General features: G+C 43.8%; 1 protein-coding gene across 5 annotated transcripts in view; it reads left to right on the top strand.

Annotated features, from left to right (window-relative positions):
* ZDHHC3 (zinc finger DHHC-type palmitoyltransferase 3) overlaps positions 1-15,069 on the top strand; it is a 36,424-nt gene extending 21,355 nt beyond the window's left edge. For 3 of the 5 annotated variants that reach the window (XM_013303156.3, XM_055806763.1, XM_055806762.1), the window contains exons 5-7: positions 404-485; positions 2,311-2,441; positions 11,033-15,069. In XM_013303156.3, the coding sequence (XP_013158610.1) occupies positions 404-485; positions 2,311-2,441; positions 11,033-11,275 (456 nt within the window). In that variant the 3' untranslated portion in view covers positions 11,276-15,069. Of the gene's footprint in view, positions 1-403; positions 486-2,310; positions 2,442-5,128; positions 6,791-11,032 lie in introns of those variants that run through there. The other 2 variants (XM_055806765.1, XM_055806764.1) reach the window with 2 other exon arrangements.
* The last annotated feature ends 956 nt before the right edge of the window (positions 15,070-16,025 follow it).

The following is a 16,025-nucleotide window of genomic DNA, read 5'->3' as shown; positions in this document are numbered from 1 at the left end:
GGAAACTATAGTGCTCTCAAGTAAGGATGTAAGCTTTGACAATATGATACCTCAGTGTCAGGGTGTTGCTGTGCTCTGGAAGTTGTGCTCTATTGGGTAGAGATAAGGACAGTAAACTTCGTGGAAAGCTGCGCTGGGACACAGGGTTTTGTGTCCAGCTCGGCTTTGAATTAAGCCACCTCCTTCCTGTTCCATCAGAGCTATTAGTAAGGCCAGAGTAAGTCAGTGTAATCTTTGCCTTTGCCAGCTTCAGGGCGTTTTTTTAGGGGGGAAGGGAGGGTTTGTGGGGTTGTTAGGATTTTTTTTAACTCTTAATACTTTGCTTTATTTAAGGTGTTTGGAAAATCAGGCACTCTGGTCTTTAAACTTACCCGATACCTGTATTACATGCTTTATTTTTCAGATGTATATAGCACTGATTTCCTTGCATGCTCTAATTATGGTGGGATTTCACTTCTTGTATTGCTTTGAGGAGGACTGGACAAGTGAGTACTAACAAAATACCTCATTAAAATACCGTATTAGCCTATAAATAAGACTTACAATGTAGTTTGTTTGTAAGACAACCAACCTCTTCCTTTTATGCTGATTTCAGAAGAATGCTATCAGGGCTGTGCTATTCTTTTTTTTTTTTTTTTTTTTTTTTTTAATGATCAATCCTGGAACTTCCTAATTCTTTCTGACCTGCTGGGATGTCTGTCCTGAAAAGTCCTGTTTCAGCTTAAGCCTGATAACTGCCTAGGGAGAAGCTGAGATCTAGGGACACCTAGATAGTATGTGTGCAATAACCTACTGTTGACATGAGCGCAGCACTAATTTCCTGAATGCCAGCACAAGATAAGAAGAATGTGTATGCTTTTTTAAAAAGGGTGATGTGAATCATTCTTGCAAGACTGCCAGGAAAACATGCTAACTCTGATCCAAAAATCCACCCTTACAAGAACAAACAATTCCTTTTCACACACACACCAAAAAAAACCCCAACCCAAACAAGCAAAAAAAAAAAAAAAGCCCAATGCTCACTGTGGAGCAGCCACTGAGTAAATTTTCACAAAGCCAGCTGAGATATGTGTTTAAAAACACAAATGGATATAGGAAATCCTCTGGGTAATGCTGAGTCAAACAGCAAGCTGTCAAAGAATGTGTGTGCAGATGTATGTTCTGCATGTGGATTTTTCTTGAAGAGCATTAACTTTGTTTTTCTTGGAATTCCAGTTGTATCATTCAATATTATAACTGCTTTTAGTTTATCATACTGCAGAGGATGGGTACATTTGCACATACAAACTGAATTTGATAAGGTTGTTCTGCAGTTCAGAACTTTAAGACAGCTGCCAGCTGTCACTGAGAACATCTGGATTTGACTACAGTGGTTAGGGCCATAGGGGAAGGATACTTCAAAAGTTAGTTTCCTTTGTCCCCTTTCTCAGGGCCTGTTACCTGTTGGGGAGGCACTCTCTCACCTGTCCCAGGTTTAGGTGGCACAACAGAGCTATTATGAGAGATGGATCTGTTGTTCCAGCTACCTTGGATTTGTGCTGATTGTGTTAGCCCCTCATTATGGTGTATCTGTTAAAGCCTAACATCTCATGAGAAAAGTAGGATTTTTTGGTGATACTCATTCTTGGATTTCAGAAAAATGTGGAGATGTTCTGACATTTACACACTCAATGCTGATTTTTGCCCTATAACGTTTTTCTTCATCTTGGTTTTTTCTGCTTCTCTTTTATAGTTACGTTCTCAGACTTTTTTTTTCAGCTCTTGCTTGAGTTTACACTATGGAGTATGAGGAAAAATAAGATTTTGACTTAATCTGCCCTTCTTTAGGCTATGACTTAGACTAGTTATGAAAGGAAGCACACTCTGGTTTTATGCTACAGAAATAATTTTTCTTGGGTTCTGACCACCAGCTTGAGATTTCTAATGGACTTTATCATTGTGGAAGATCCATTAAGATTAAGGTTTAAGAGAGAAACTGCAGGTGAAATGAGTAGAGTGGAGTCCTAGCCAGTGTGCTGGGGAAACACCTAAGTGGAAAAGAAAGTTGCATTATTCAAGTACTGCAGGGGTGGTTTTAGTTTTGCACTTCAAAAACAAAAACAAAAACAACACAAAAACAAAACAAACATGCAGGAATGATCATTTCATTGTTGAATATCCTCAAGAATGTCAGAGCTTTCCTGTGCACCTTTTTGAGAATGGTGATCATGTAATTTGACAGTTTGAGTATGGAAAACTCGTGGCTTAGCAGGTGTTTTGCAGCTACTGCATTACCTGATCTCTTCCAACACTCTTGTTTTCTCTTCACAGAATGCAGTTCCTTCTCTCCACCAACTACAGTGATTCTTCTCATCCTCTTATGTTTTGAGGCTCTCCTATTTCTCATCTTCACCTCGGTTATGTTTGGGACCCAAGTACACTCCATCTGCACTGATGAAACGGTGGGTGTCTCACACGCTCTCTCCTTTACCCTGTCTCTCACTGTTTGTAGAAACAGTGAAGGGCTACAGGGTTTTACCTCGTTGCACAGGGAGTTCAGGTCTGCGTACCCTGTGAGGAAAGATCCAGTGTAATAAACTGTGCTAGGACAGTGCTGGGTTGTGCTCTCTGAAGCTTGCTGGGAGAAGTTGTGTACATCTAGGTATTGGCTGGGATGTTGTGTTGGCGGTACCTCTGATAAGGTAGGCATTGGTAACTGGGATTACTCCATGGAGACTTTTTGTCCCTGTGGACTCGAGAACCTTTTGCCTTTAATGAAGTGCTTTTACATTGGTATTGTCTGAAATTCAGCTGTGTATCCCCTGGTGTCACTATTTACAGCTTTATGTGCTGGAAAGCAAAGATGAGTAGGTGGGGGAGGGAGATATATATATATGTATATATATGCACACACACTTCTTTTAGTCTAGAAGATTTCCAGTTTTAGCTGCTTGTTACACAGCTCAAAAACTCTTGCCAGAGGGAAAAAGAAAAGGGAGTGGAATAGGCTTATGGAAACCTGCTTTGTATAGTCTGCTGCAAAGCCGCCATATCATCCCCAATTCAGAGATGTTTGAGTGTGGGAGTCCATAATATATCCCTGCATTTGCCCACGTTCGTAAGGATGGAGCTGGTGACTCCTGGGGATGTTCCCACACTTGTGAATACCGCCAGCCTTCACCAAGCATGCTCAGATATCTGAATTAACTGGAATGGTTGAAGAGAAGTGATAGTCTTAAAAAGAGTGACCACTCTTAGTTCCTCCCCTGCCTCCTTTAGTCTTCTTTCTTGGTCACTTGTTTGCCCATGGCCAGGTGAAGCTAGAATATGTATTTTTGCTGCCATTGGAGAGCTATGACTGTTACAGACTGCAAGAGCTCATTGCTCCTATGTCTTTTGTGCAGTACTGTTTTTTAATGCTTGGCTTCTGCAAGAGGCTGGTGTTCACACTGTGGCTTCTCTGTGTTCAGAGCAAGACTTAAGCTGTTCTTTCTGCTGGGGAGAACCCCAGGAAGAAGTATAATGTCGTACAGAACAACAAGATACTGCTGAGCTTGAGTTTATCAATAGGTGTGTAAATTATCAATGCTGCCTGTGAAATAATCATCTGAATTTCTCAGTCTTTGAAGCCTGTCAAGAATTTTTAGAAGCTGCTTCCTACAGCTGGGTACCCGAATATGTCTCCCGATTTTTCCCTTCTGCTCAGATTCTGGGAACTCATAGATGTTACAGCAACAGTGCCACAATCTAAAATAAAAAATGAAACATGGTCTCCCCTGTTCGGTTGTGAGGCTTCGTTTTTGTTTTCCTTTTTAATATGTACCAATAAGGATTTTGTTCCGTGGATTGTCTCGTTGCTGATGTGCTAGCATTGACCTAGCTGTGTCTGGCAAGCAATCTGTTTTGGGCAGAGGATTATTTCCAGGTGAAATTCTTCTTGGTGTGGTCTCTTGCAGTGTTTACTCCACATTTTAGAGACAGGGCTGTGTCTTGCCCTTTCTTACCTTCCTCTTCTAGTCACTGCAAGACCTCATTCCCCATCCTGCGTATGCGCTCCCACCGGGATGGTTCCTTTCTCCCTCAAGGGACCCAGAACCCTAGTGTTTTGCTGTTGTCTCTGGAGGTGACATTTACCAGGGCTCAGCACAACTTTTGCAGCTGACCCATGTTGTGTTGTGCAGAGCTCCCAGAATCGGTAATCTGAGGCATACAGATGTATTACAGAGCATTAATCTGTAGCATGGAAGAGACATGTAGGTCAGGAGAAGCTTACCTTGCAAAAGATCTGAAGTGAAAGAACAGAGTTATCTGCCTGCTGCTGCTGCTACCTGTGGAAGAGTAATGGTCTCCAGTGACTGCACTTCGTTTTGCTTCTGTGGCAACCAGGCCTGGCTTTCCTGGAAGACCAAATTAACTTTGTGGGTTTTAGACACAATACAGATAATTTGTATATTTTTTAAATGATTGACTAGTGAATGTTTCAGCTGATTGCTTGATGGCTTATTTTTGTTCTCCCTCTAACCTTTACTAAACAATGCCAATGATTTCTCTCAAATTGGTATCTTATTAACCCTTTCTCCCTGCTGTCACCCCATGCATGTTTTAGCAGTGATTCTAATGAACATGAACAGGCACCAAGTAGACTCAGCTACACTGAGCCATGGGCACTTCCTGAACTTGCTTGGTGAATCTGGGAGCATTATAGATTATCTTTGGGTTTGTGGGTTTGTTGGGATTTTGGGTTTTCTTTTTTTGTCTGCAAGCTTATAATGGTTTCCTCTACAATTTTCTATCTGGTTTAGCACATACTCTTTTCAGCCATTAAAGCACATACTTTTGTTTGGTTTTAGGTGCTGGGTTTTCTCTTTTTTTGATTGATATCAGAGGCAATTGGATGGCAGGTCTTAAAAGGTTTATGAAGTATGTAGGCCTGAACAAAATGAAAGTAATTTTATTTTCAAGGAATACTTTCTATCCTTAATATTTTTTTTTTAGCATAAAACAATGAGAAGAAAAAGAAAGGCAGTGTAGATGCATTTTTTATTTTCTTACTCCATCCTTTGGATAAGGGGTAACCGAGAGTAGACCTTTCCCCAGAATCAGAACTACAAAATCTGTTTGACTGAAAATGTGGTATTTCTGTTTTCAGGGAATAGAACAGTTGAAAAAGGAAGAGAGAAGATGGGCTAAAAAAACAAAATGGATGAACATGAAAGCAGTATTTGGCCATCCGTTCTCTATAGCATGGCTTAGCCCATTCGCAACACCAGACCAAGGAAAAGCAGACCCATACCAGTATGTGGTCTGAGGAATTCTTGACCAGCATTTTCACTAAAATAGAAATATATTACAGCACTACTGTTAAAATTTTTCCATGAATGTTTAAAACAAAAAGCAAAACAAACTTTTTTATGTCTATTACATGGCTGATAATTGCAGAGAAAAAAAAGCTCTGTATTTCACAATTTTAGATAATTCTGTATCTCTGGCTGAAACTGCTGCTGCTTTTTTTTTTATTTTTTTCTTTCTTGTTTTTTTTTTTTTTTTTTTTTTTAATCTTGTTAACTTTACTGGCATTTGTTTCTCCCTGCTTTCTGTATGGCGTAACTAATGTGAAGGGGATCCTCTTTCTCTGTTGTTACCCACCCCTTCTGAGTAGATTCTCATGCTGTCTCCTGACTGTGATGAGCTCTGTGAAGACATATGAGTGCCAACAACCCTACACAGCTACCTTTGGACTTCCTGAAGGAGCACACTGCTCTTTCGTAAGTGAACTTGAACGGGGAAGCAGACACTTCACTTACCAAAAGGTGCAAGACAAGAATGCCACACAGCAAGAGAGCCAGTTGACCTGGTGATCGCGTACAGTTAAAGTACTGAAACCAAACATTGCCGACACCAATTCCCACCTCACCCTACCCTCCTTTTTCCTTCCAGCCACAGAAATGATTCCATCTTTTTGGCATTATTTTGTCTGTGCCCTCCCTCGTGTGCAGGAAGTTGTTGCCCTCCTAGGGTAACTGTGGCAGATTTAGAAGACTTTGGATTATTAAATGCCTTACACTTGCAAGAAAGAAATAAATCTAATTTTCAAGTGTTTAGGATAGCAGAATCATCTTGTTTGTATGTATTTGTCTTGGTAAATGACTTAGAGCAATGCCTGCTAAACAGTGTTAACATGAAAAACTGACATGAACGACCTGATTACTAATACTGATGGGATGTGTAGCTGTACCAGGGTGATTGAGTCTATATTCTTAGCATTGCCCTGATTTAGAGCTTTGTAAATCTTTTTTTATATTAATGCATACATGTGTATATGTGTAAACACATGCACATATGTGTGTAAGTGTTTTAAATTGGGAAATATTTGTGGTAAGGAGCATGCATACTGTTATGAACCGTGCAGTGATGAAAGTGGGAGGGGCAGAAGGCATTCCAAAAACAGGTAGAGCCAAACCGTTCATAACTGCAACTGACAGCCTGTGTTCAGGCAGGAATTTTATTACATTTTTGGATCGTGACTCCCATGGGCTTATCAAATGAATTGCAAACGAAGGAGAAATACAAATCAGCTGTGTCCCTGACTTCCAAGGAATCTTTTCTTTCCTTGATTTAAAATAAAATGGTAATTATTTTTTTGAAAATGACCTGTTTAGACTGCTTCAAAGCCATGGGGGAAGGGAGGGATGTCAGGGAAGGAGAAATTTAATGGATGTCTCATTTTGGAAGTAATGTGAATGCTGCATCTTTTCAATCTGTCAATGCTTCCATATGGAAAACAAATGCAATAAAACTTTTCCAAAAACTTGTTTGCTGTTCTTATTTACTGTCCTCACTTGAAACATTGGGAAAAATCTGTAATGGTTTTCTGAGCTCTCACTTCCATACGCAAGCAGGCAGAAGCATTAATTGACTGTTTAAGTTTAAAATTGAGTTAATCGGTAATATACTGATCTGTTAATCAGTGGGTTTATTTTGCCACTTGGAAGAGGCTGTTAGTAACTGCTCTGCTGTGTAGGTGGGCTATTTCTGTAATCCTGCTTGCTCAGGGTTAGATCATCAGGGGTATGTTGTGGTCTCTGCTGCGGGGCTGCACAGGGGGAGCCACAGGCTGCACTTGTGCTTGGGTGGGGAGATTCTGTGAAGGAAATCTGGCCTTTGCATACACGTTTCCTTAAGGAAGAAAAGTTCAGGAAAAGTTTAGCTTTTGTTTTCATAGTGCTGATACTGCTGATAGTGGAATTATTATTATTGCATATAGTGGAATATGTATTATAAATAAATATGTAACTCTGATTTTATATGCAGTGGTGTTTTTCAGAGAATGCTCCCAGCTTACTAGTTAAGGGCTGGCTCTGTGGCCAGGATTAGTTCAGCAGGTGAGACACAGGTGCAGGGGGTAACTTGAACTTTAGAGAATCTGGCCCTAAAGCTGTCTTGACACAAAGCCAGATGTATTGAGGGGTGAGGCTTTAGTTACCTAGACAATCAAAGAATGCATCTCTCTATACAGTTCATTGCTTTAAAAATTGTTTCAATTATAAATTGCACTGGTGCACATTCCAGTTTGGGTTTATTTTAGTTACCCTTATTCACTACGCATTTTGGAGGAAGATCAGTTAAGTTGTTCTGGCACTTTGACCATTGTGAAAAAATGTGTGATTGCTCAGTTTTTCTTGTTTCAAACAAGTACAAATTTGTTCATTTGTTAAACAGCGTTATATAGTATTTGAGAATTTCAGTCAAACTGGTTTGTACTTTTTAAATGAGGCGTCATCATGGTTTGCAGAAATACCCATTGGTGCCTGTTATGTGTGTGTGTCAGTAACCGGGGGTCCTCGGTTTTATTTGCTCTGTACGACTTGCTGGCACAATTTGATGCTAGTTGAATGATACTAAATGTGGGTCAGTATCAAAACGAGAAAGGCAGACTTGCTGATTTGCTCATAGAAAGTATTTTCTTGGGCAGGACTACCTGATTTCAGGTGCTAGTTCTGTCTGAGCATGGCCAAGAGAAATTGAAGGACAAACTCAATCAGAGGCAGGGTACTTCTTTTCTGAAAAGCGAAGTGGTGCTCCAAGCAGAAATGAGCGCAAGGACCTGCCGTAGGGGAAGTCTGCTTTGATCATGATTTCTGATCGTGGTGCTTCCTGCATCTTCCCCTTGAGAGAGAAATTGTTACAATGCTTCCCTTTTCTGTTCACTCTTTCCTTTTGGATTTGAAAAGTGTATTAAAAGAAATTCATGCATTTCTTCTAACGTGCAAGAGCTGTCCCGCAGATTGCTTCTGGGTCAGGCCACGCAGCCCCCCATCTTCCTCTGGCACTGTGCAGGAGCAGATGCTGAGGGCAATAATGGGAGAAACAGGATATATCCTACAGCGTCACAGTGCTAACAGGTCAACCTTACCTTACTCTCCCTGCGTTTGCAACATTTTACCTCTTACTGAAGCAGGATTGTCTGGTATTTTCTGTTTATGTATGTCTTCTATTTTCAGTATTTGTTCAAAGCTATGTCATTTGAAATAGTCAAAGGTGATGCTTTCTGAGCCCCCTTTTTAAGTGCCCTTGTTTTAAGTTGTGTGATGGGAAAGAGAAACAAATGTTGGTTTAATTTGAAATACAAAATTCTCACTGTAAAGTAATGGTGAGAGATTTTGGGTAAATAAATTTTTTTTATTTAGTTTCATTAAACACTAGAAGTTTCATTAAACAGTACTGAAATGTCTTGTGCATTTCTTCCATCTTCTTCAAAAAAATTTTAAGGCAAAACCTCATGCCCTACTGACCGTGGGGCAGGCAGCCAGAATGCGATCCAATTTTTAAAACTCCTGCTCATTTTCAATGCATGCTGCGAAGGCATTACTGAGGTCAGGCTGGGAGGGAGAAAGTATGCCCCTGCCTCCGATTAACTGCTCCCTAATCTGGCATTAGTACAACCTCAGCCTGACCTTGCTTATCGCCTTGGTTAGCAGATACTGTTCAGAGCAGGTGAATGATGCTTCTGGGGGAAGGGAAGAGATGGGTTGCTGCCCAGAAGTGTTCAAGATCCTTATTCCCAGCCTAGATGTAAGCATGGATCGAAACGGATTATGTACGTGACTGAGGGCAGGGTTAAGGCTCGTGCTGCTGGGGAAGGTCTTAAATGCTTGGTGCCTGTTTCTACTGCCCTGTGCTCCTTGTTTTCCTTCTCTCTAGATACTCACGCAATAAATGCTGCAGCCATGGTGCCAGTTTCTTACTAATATATTAGAAGCCTCTGCAGTTTGCTAAGGAACAGCTGACAACCAAAGGTCATCATCTGCTTTAAGCTGCAAAACCGTCTGCCTCCTGGTTGCACAGCCGCAGGGCGCTGGAGCCAGAGTATCCTGCAGGAAAAGCACACGGCAGTGCTAAAAGGCTTTGTGCCAAGGCTCTGCTCTGCTGTGCGTGAGCACTGCTCCTCTCCCAGCTCGCCCAGCGGGGAGGTAAGGACAGGCACTGGCCGCGGCAGAACGAATGAAGTGTTGCATCCCAAGGGGCGAGAGGCTGCAAGGGATTCTCCCTGGAACAGCCAAAACCGCGCATTTGCAAGCTTGGGAGCGGAGCGAAGGGACGTGTGCCTGTGCTTAGCGTTGCAAGGTGCGCGTTTGTCCTTCAAGGCTTGAATTTTTCCCAAAATTGCAACCCTGAAGACTTCAGTTTTAGTATTGCATCATTTCCTTCTGTGAATTCATTGCTGGATTTCTCTTAAGTCAGCATGAGAAACAGGGCATGAATGAAGCTTTGCACGTAATTCCTTGGTTTATGGTGTGTTTTCTCCTGGGCCTGCTCATGCTGACTCAATGTTGTTGCAAGACGAAGCTGCTGCCGTATTAAAATGTCATGTTACTTTATAAGGCTTGCTGTGAGTGCAGCTGTTGCATGTATTCATCCCCCCACCTCCTCCACAAAGCTTTGAAATGTTTTCTGGGTCATTAGGGAAAATCTGCAGAATTAGAATGTGACAAGGTGTATTTTTCATCCAGCTCTTCTAAAACTGCTCTTTTTAAATGGTTTTAACTGAATTTTCTCATTTTTCCTTTCCTTGAGTGTCTCAAAACTTGGATTCGGTGTTCTTGCTTCTCTAAGAACAGGTTTTCTACATGGTCACTTGTGTATCAGCAGCAGTGTGTCATATGCAGCTGTAGATATGACTCCTCTTACATGATACAGAAAATGGGCATAAAAGATTGTGCCCTATTTCACATAGCGGTAGCCTTAAAAAAGTAATAAAAAATTCTTAGTTCCTTATTTCTGCATGGAGGAGACTACCAGAAAAGAAGTCAGTGCCTGGATTTGGTGGTTCTGTCATTTAAATACAGTCAAAATGTTTGCTTTACTAAAAGGGATGTTCTTGGAGGGAGAATGAATCAGAATATTGCCTGACCAAGGCTGTGGTCCCATTTTGAAGCCTCCACTTCCACTGTACAGATTTCCTCACCTCTCAGCGAGTATCCATTTTGCATCATGATTTGTCTTTGACAATTCGTTAAATGGAAATCGGGTTCTTAAATATTTGCTCTTAATTGGCACAGAGAAAACTTGTTCTCATGTCAGCTTCTAGTGACAAGCCTAGGTATGGCTGTGGTACGTTCCTGATCACTGGAAAAAAACTGCAGTCTTTTGCCTGTGTCTGAACTATTGTAAAAATGCACAAATAAGGCAAAATGTTAAGTTCTAATTGTATTTTGTTACTCTTTGGAGGGATTCAAAAAGTGGTGGGAGAAGTAGTCCATGTTTCCAAAAGGGATGGCTTTTAAGATGCCGATTCTAACATAAAAATCAGTAGCAGCTGATAGCAAAGTAAGTCCTCAAGATTCAGATTGTCCATTAATTTGGCCTTGGTTTAGGGTTTTGTTCTTAAATTTGGGGTGAAGCTCTCAGTAATGCAGGACGTCTGTCTTCATCGTTAACTAAAACTTGAGTAATGTCCTGGTTATAGGTAGGTAGTTTTACATGTGCTGCAGGAGCTGGTGCTCAAATACCTGCTGTAAATGTGAGACAACCCAAAACTCTTCTCTTCTTGCAGGGTATTGAGCGTCTTAAAAATCAGAAGCCGACCTGGGAGAAGATCAGCGGCTGGGAAGGAATGAAGCTGGCATTTGGTGGTGCCTTCTCCTTGGGCTGGTTCAACCCTTTTTCGAACCTGAATTGCAAGAGCCCAGCACCGGTCGAAGCAGTGGCAGCAGCTCCTGCGTCTGCAATAATGACCCAAGAAGAAATCGAGCAGTTTCTCACTCGAGATGTTGCCATCCAAGTGTTGCATGAATAAGCAAAGCATCCTCCGTGATGTCAGGAGCAGCTTTCAGGTTTTGGTTTTTTTTTAATAACTAATTGTGCTGAAGATTTAAAGGGTTGTTTTTTAACATACTTCTGGTGCATTAAAAAATTCAGGAATATCTATCTGGCAGACAGGTACAGCACTAGCAGAAGCAATGCAAATCTCCAGGGAAAGCTCTGTAAGTTATGAAGTGCATAAGCTCTTTTTTGGACCTGCATCAGCTGCTTTACTGAGCTTTTCTTACTTGGCCGTTAAGGAAAGCTTATAGTTGTCAGACAGATTGGTCCCAGCTCCCAGGAATGTGCAGTCCTAAGGAGTCCGGTTCATCTTTTGCTCTTACAGCCTTTTGGAGGGATAAATGATAAGCCCTGTGCAATGGCCAGTTCAGCCCAGCTCTAAAGGTTTTCTTGAAAAACAAGTCCTGTTTAGCTCATCCCATGGAGGCTGCCTCTGGATTATGGAAGCTGCTGGTGCTCAAGTTGTAGCAGAGGTGGGACATGGGGCTACGGACATAGAGATGGGTGAGCTCACCCTGGGCGTAATTCCTTTGGGCACTGAAGTATCTCCAGGGGTAAATTTTAACCATCTGCACTCATGGGGCTGCCCAAGGCTGGTGGTGCTTGCCTGAGCAGTGTCGGAGCCGGCGGGCTGGTGGTGGTGCCAGGCTGGCAGGAGAGTTTGCTGGTGGCCAGCACAGCTGAGAGCGGGCAGATACTGGCTGGGTTGTTGAGTTGGGGCTGGGGGGGAAGCTTTTCCCCAGGGCTGCAGTTCATTAGCACATAGGATGTGTGGAGCAGCAGCTGCCTGGCCAAACTCTGCAGCCCAGGAAGCAAGCAGCTGGTCTAGGCCAGGCACCAGGGCTGTTCCTGGGGTCGGAGGAGAGAGCAAGGCATGAGCACCCTGCTGATGGAGGTACTGGCTCTCTCCATTTGACTTGTCTAATTTTGATGTCTCTTTTTTTTTTTTTTTTTTTTTTTTTCTTGATAGCTAGAATTACTTGAGAATTAATATTGCCGCTTAATCTTACTGGGGTTTAATGTTGTCCTACCAGTACTTGCCATTACGCAGGGTTTCCTTACGCTGATTTTGCAGCCAGCTCCTGGTGAGTGTTGGTGAACCCATAGAAGGAACGTGCATCACTCAAGGGAAGTGTCACTGCTGGTGGCAATAGTTGCAGCGATATCATGCAGGGGTGATGCTCGCCCCTGCATTCAAGAACGCTACAAACACCTGGCATCCTCCAGGTGTCAATGTACTTTTAATTTAGACTGTTTTGCAATATTTTTTTTTTAATTCCTGTCATCTCCCTTAGCTTTATTGTCAGTAAATTTTGCAGGATATTAGAAGGTGTGCTCCTGGTTTTCCCCCACAGGACATGCCTGACTTTATCTCCCCCTCCCCTGTAACATGGACCAAAGATAATTGCTTCCTCTCAAAAGTAAGAGAAAGGAGTTTGGGGGATGAAAGCATGATTTTGTGAAAGACCTGTATGAAGTTTTTATTCTTTATAGAAGCAATACCAAATGGAATTTGTGCAAGATTTTTATATTATTTTTTTTACCCCTGCAAAAAAAGCATCTTAATATGTATGAATGGTGTGACATTCAGGGCTACTGTGGAAAGATGAGATTCTGTCCTGGACTTGCCCTCTGCCACAGCCGTCCCTTTGACAGATAAAGGGACTGGGAACAGAGTGCCATGACTGTTAGGAGCACAGCTCGGCTAAAACCCAAGGGGTATTTGCAAACAGTCGTCCCATCCCCTGTCCCCTCTGGATGTCTCCTCTTGTCAATGAAAGATAGATTTAGAAAAAATCATTAGGAACTGTGTATTTATAAAAATTTAGGTAAAGGGAAACACCCAGCATCTGGGGGGAATTGAGGTGTCCTCTCATGCCATTTAGACATGAGGTCTTGAGCGTCTTTGCCCTGTGCAGCAGTGTGATAGTGAGGGAAGAAGCTCTCCTACTTCTGCACCAGAATACATTCCTCTCTGTCAGCATCCCACAGGAAAGGGACATCAGGGACACACAGAGATCTGTAAGGGATTTCCTACAGGGAGCAATAGGGATGTCGAAGGAGAAAAAGTAAGAGTGCCCGTTTTAGCTCATGTCTTCTAATTTTGGCTTGCCGTCCAACCTCTGCATCCCGTTAATATCCCTGCCTCCAGTACTGTGGCTGCAGTGGGAATGGCTCTGCGGGGTCCGGGGGGGGGAACTAGTCGATGGCTGGAAATCACCTTGAGGCAGGCAGGTGGGGATCTGAGCCCAGGAGGGACCACCTCGTGATGCTTCTCAGGACACAGACCCCATGTACGTGCGTGCCTTCTGGTGGGCGTGGATGGAGGCGGTGTATTTCCTCCTCTACTCTCAAACCTGGTTCGCCTTACCGTGAGAACAGGTGTCCTTCACTTCTGTTTGCCACCTCTTGTGTTGTTCCTCAGGTGCTGGCATTTCTTGGTGGTTTTTTTAAAAGCTGAAGTGGAAAAGTAGTGTGAAGAGGAGGGTGAGAGACAGAAGAGCTGTCTCCCCTCCTCCCACAGCACAATTTTGGTCCAAGTGAGAGACGGGGGTAAGTCCCTGTGCCTTACGCAGAGCCGTAGGCAGCCAGGCCAGCGCCGGCTCTGGTGCCCCCCAGGACCTGGTGGGGTGATTTCCTATGTCCAGCAAATCAGTTCTTCTGGTGTCTGTTGGCTGTCAGTCTCCCTCGTCCCCCTTTTCTTCCTCCTGCCCTGGGCAAAGTCCCAGTACCCTTTGGTGTATCTCCTCTGTGTCGGTATGGTGTGTCAGCTGTTGGAAATTGCAGAAGTCTTTGTGAGCTGGAAAAATCTTTAACTACAGCTCTAGTATAAACCTTCTTTAATGACTACCTGGTAGCTTGACACCAAACATGATTTTCATGAAATTGGAACCAAACCCACCATTTCCCTTCCCTCCACGCACTCCTTACCCCTTGTTAAATTGTGCCTTCGTCTTCAGGCCGTGCTGCTATGGTTCCAGCAACTGGCTGGGCCCTGGGGAAGGTGCTCCTGGAGAGCGTGTTTGTGGTGCCATAGATGTGGGGGTGGGGGAGGGTGCTCCCCCTGCACTGCTCAGTGCTGCATGGGCCACTGGAGATCCCATCGCTGCTCCAGCATGAGGTGTTCATACATAATGGGCAGGGTTGTGGCCGATGTAGAAAGTGTTCTTGTATTCTTACTTGGTGTCTTCTATGGCAGGTTTTCTATGCAAGTAAAGAATTTTACATCTCTTGAAAAAATATATATTTTGCTATTTATAACTCCTTTTTATGCTATTGTACTTATTAAAGGACCGATGTGCCATCTGCCAAGGACCACCTGCTCCTCCCTTCCCCATGGGCACCACGCACGTGGACCCTGCACCTGCTCTGCCCATGGAGAGGGGCTCCTGCTCCCTGCTGTGCCGCCACAGGAGGTGGCCTTGGGGGGGGACCCAGTGCTGCTGCGGGGTGCTGGGACACCGTGGGCAGAGCAGTGGCAGGGGCCGGGGCAGCCTGACCACCTTCTGTGGCCCAACAGCTGCCTGGGCGCTCCTCTGGGGGTTCCTCGAATCTTTGAAAAGCAAGGGAGTGGTCAAAACCTTTTTTTGCCTTTTTCTTCCTTCTGGTTTGCTTTTTTTTTTTTCCTCTTCCCGTTTTTTTTCCTCCTCTCTTTTTATGGGCTGGCACACGGCCAGGTCTAAGTCACCATTTATTTTTTTCCACTCTACAGTGCTAATGCCTGAATATTTGCCTTTTAAATAAAGAAATAAATAAACCCCTGTATTACTCTGTGGCTCAGTTTCCTCTTTCCTGGCAGAAAGGCTGGAAACCTCACTGCCCGAGCGCTGCTGGCGGCGGTGTGGCGGTGCCACGGGGCAGAGCAGTCCCTTGATGGGGTCAGGGGCTGGGGTGTGCAGTGCAGCGCTGGGCTCCAGCTGTGCGCAGCTGTTGTCTCCTTCAATGTGACTAATGGAAGGGCTCCAGATGTACACTGCTGTCAAGGTCCTTTCTGTAACCCAGTGTTCAGGGTGGAAGGGGATGGATAGAGGTTGTACGTTTCTAGGGAGGTACTGGTAATGCTGCTGGAGACAGTGCTGCTTCAAAAAATGCCCCAAACACACCCCCCCTACCCCAAAATGGGTGGGATAGGAAGATGATGTATGAAAAATGGTGTGTGGGGAGACTGTGCCAGGTTTGCATTTTTTGTTGTCTAAAGACAACAAAAATGCACATTCTAGTACGTTCCCCAGCTGGCCAGCTGGGAGGGAGAGGGAATAGTCTAGGATGGATTTGCTTAAAACATTTCTTGAGCTGTGCAGTAGCCTGTGGCACAGTGAGGTCCCTGGGTGGCTGTCCCTGTAGGACCGCAGCACTGCTGGCCCTGGCAGCCAAGCGGCTGCAAAACACCCCAGGCTCGCACCCGCTGCTGGCTGCAGCTGCCACCCTCACAAGCTCTGATCCCTGGCCTGAGGTGGGAATGTCCCCTCGTGAGTTTAGAGCCGCCCCAACCTGGTGATATCATACAACCAAATCACACAGTCCATTTCAACAATTTTTATTGAATCACAATTAACTGCAGTCAACACAACGGTGTCCTTTAAGTCATTCTATTTCCCTTGGCCTAATGGGATTTTTCCTCTTCGAGAGTACTGTAGCAATCGAGGAGGCAAGAAGTGCCCAGGACAGCAGTGGTGCTACGTGTTTAGTAAGGCCGCTGTTTACGCCCCACCGAGGCACTGATC

The sequence above is a fragment of the Falco peregrinus genome, chromosome 5 (genome assembly GCF_023634155.1).
Source record: "Falco peregrinus isolate bFalPer1 chromosome 5, bFalPer1.pri, whole genome shotgun sequence".
NCBI classification, from domain to species: Eukaryota; Metazoa; Chordata; class Aves; order Falconiformes; family Falconidae; genus Falco; species Falco peregrinus.
Note: the sequence above shows the minus strand (reverse complement) of the source record. Positions and strands in the feature narration are given on the sequence as shown.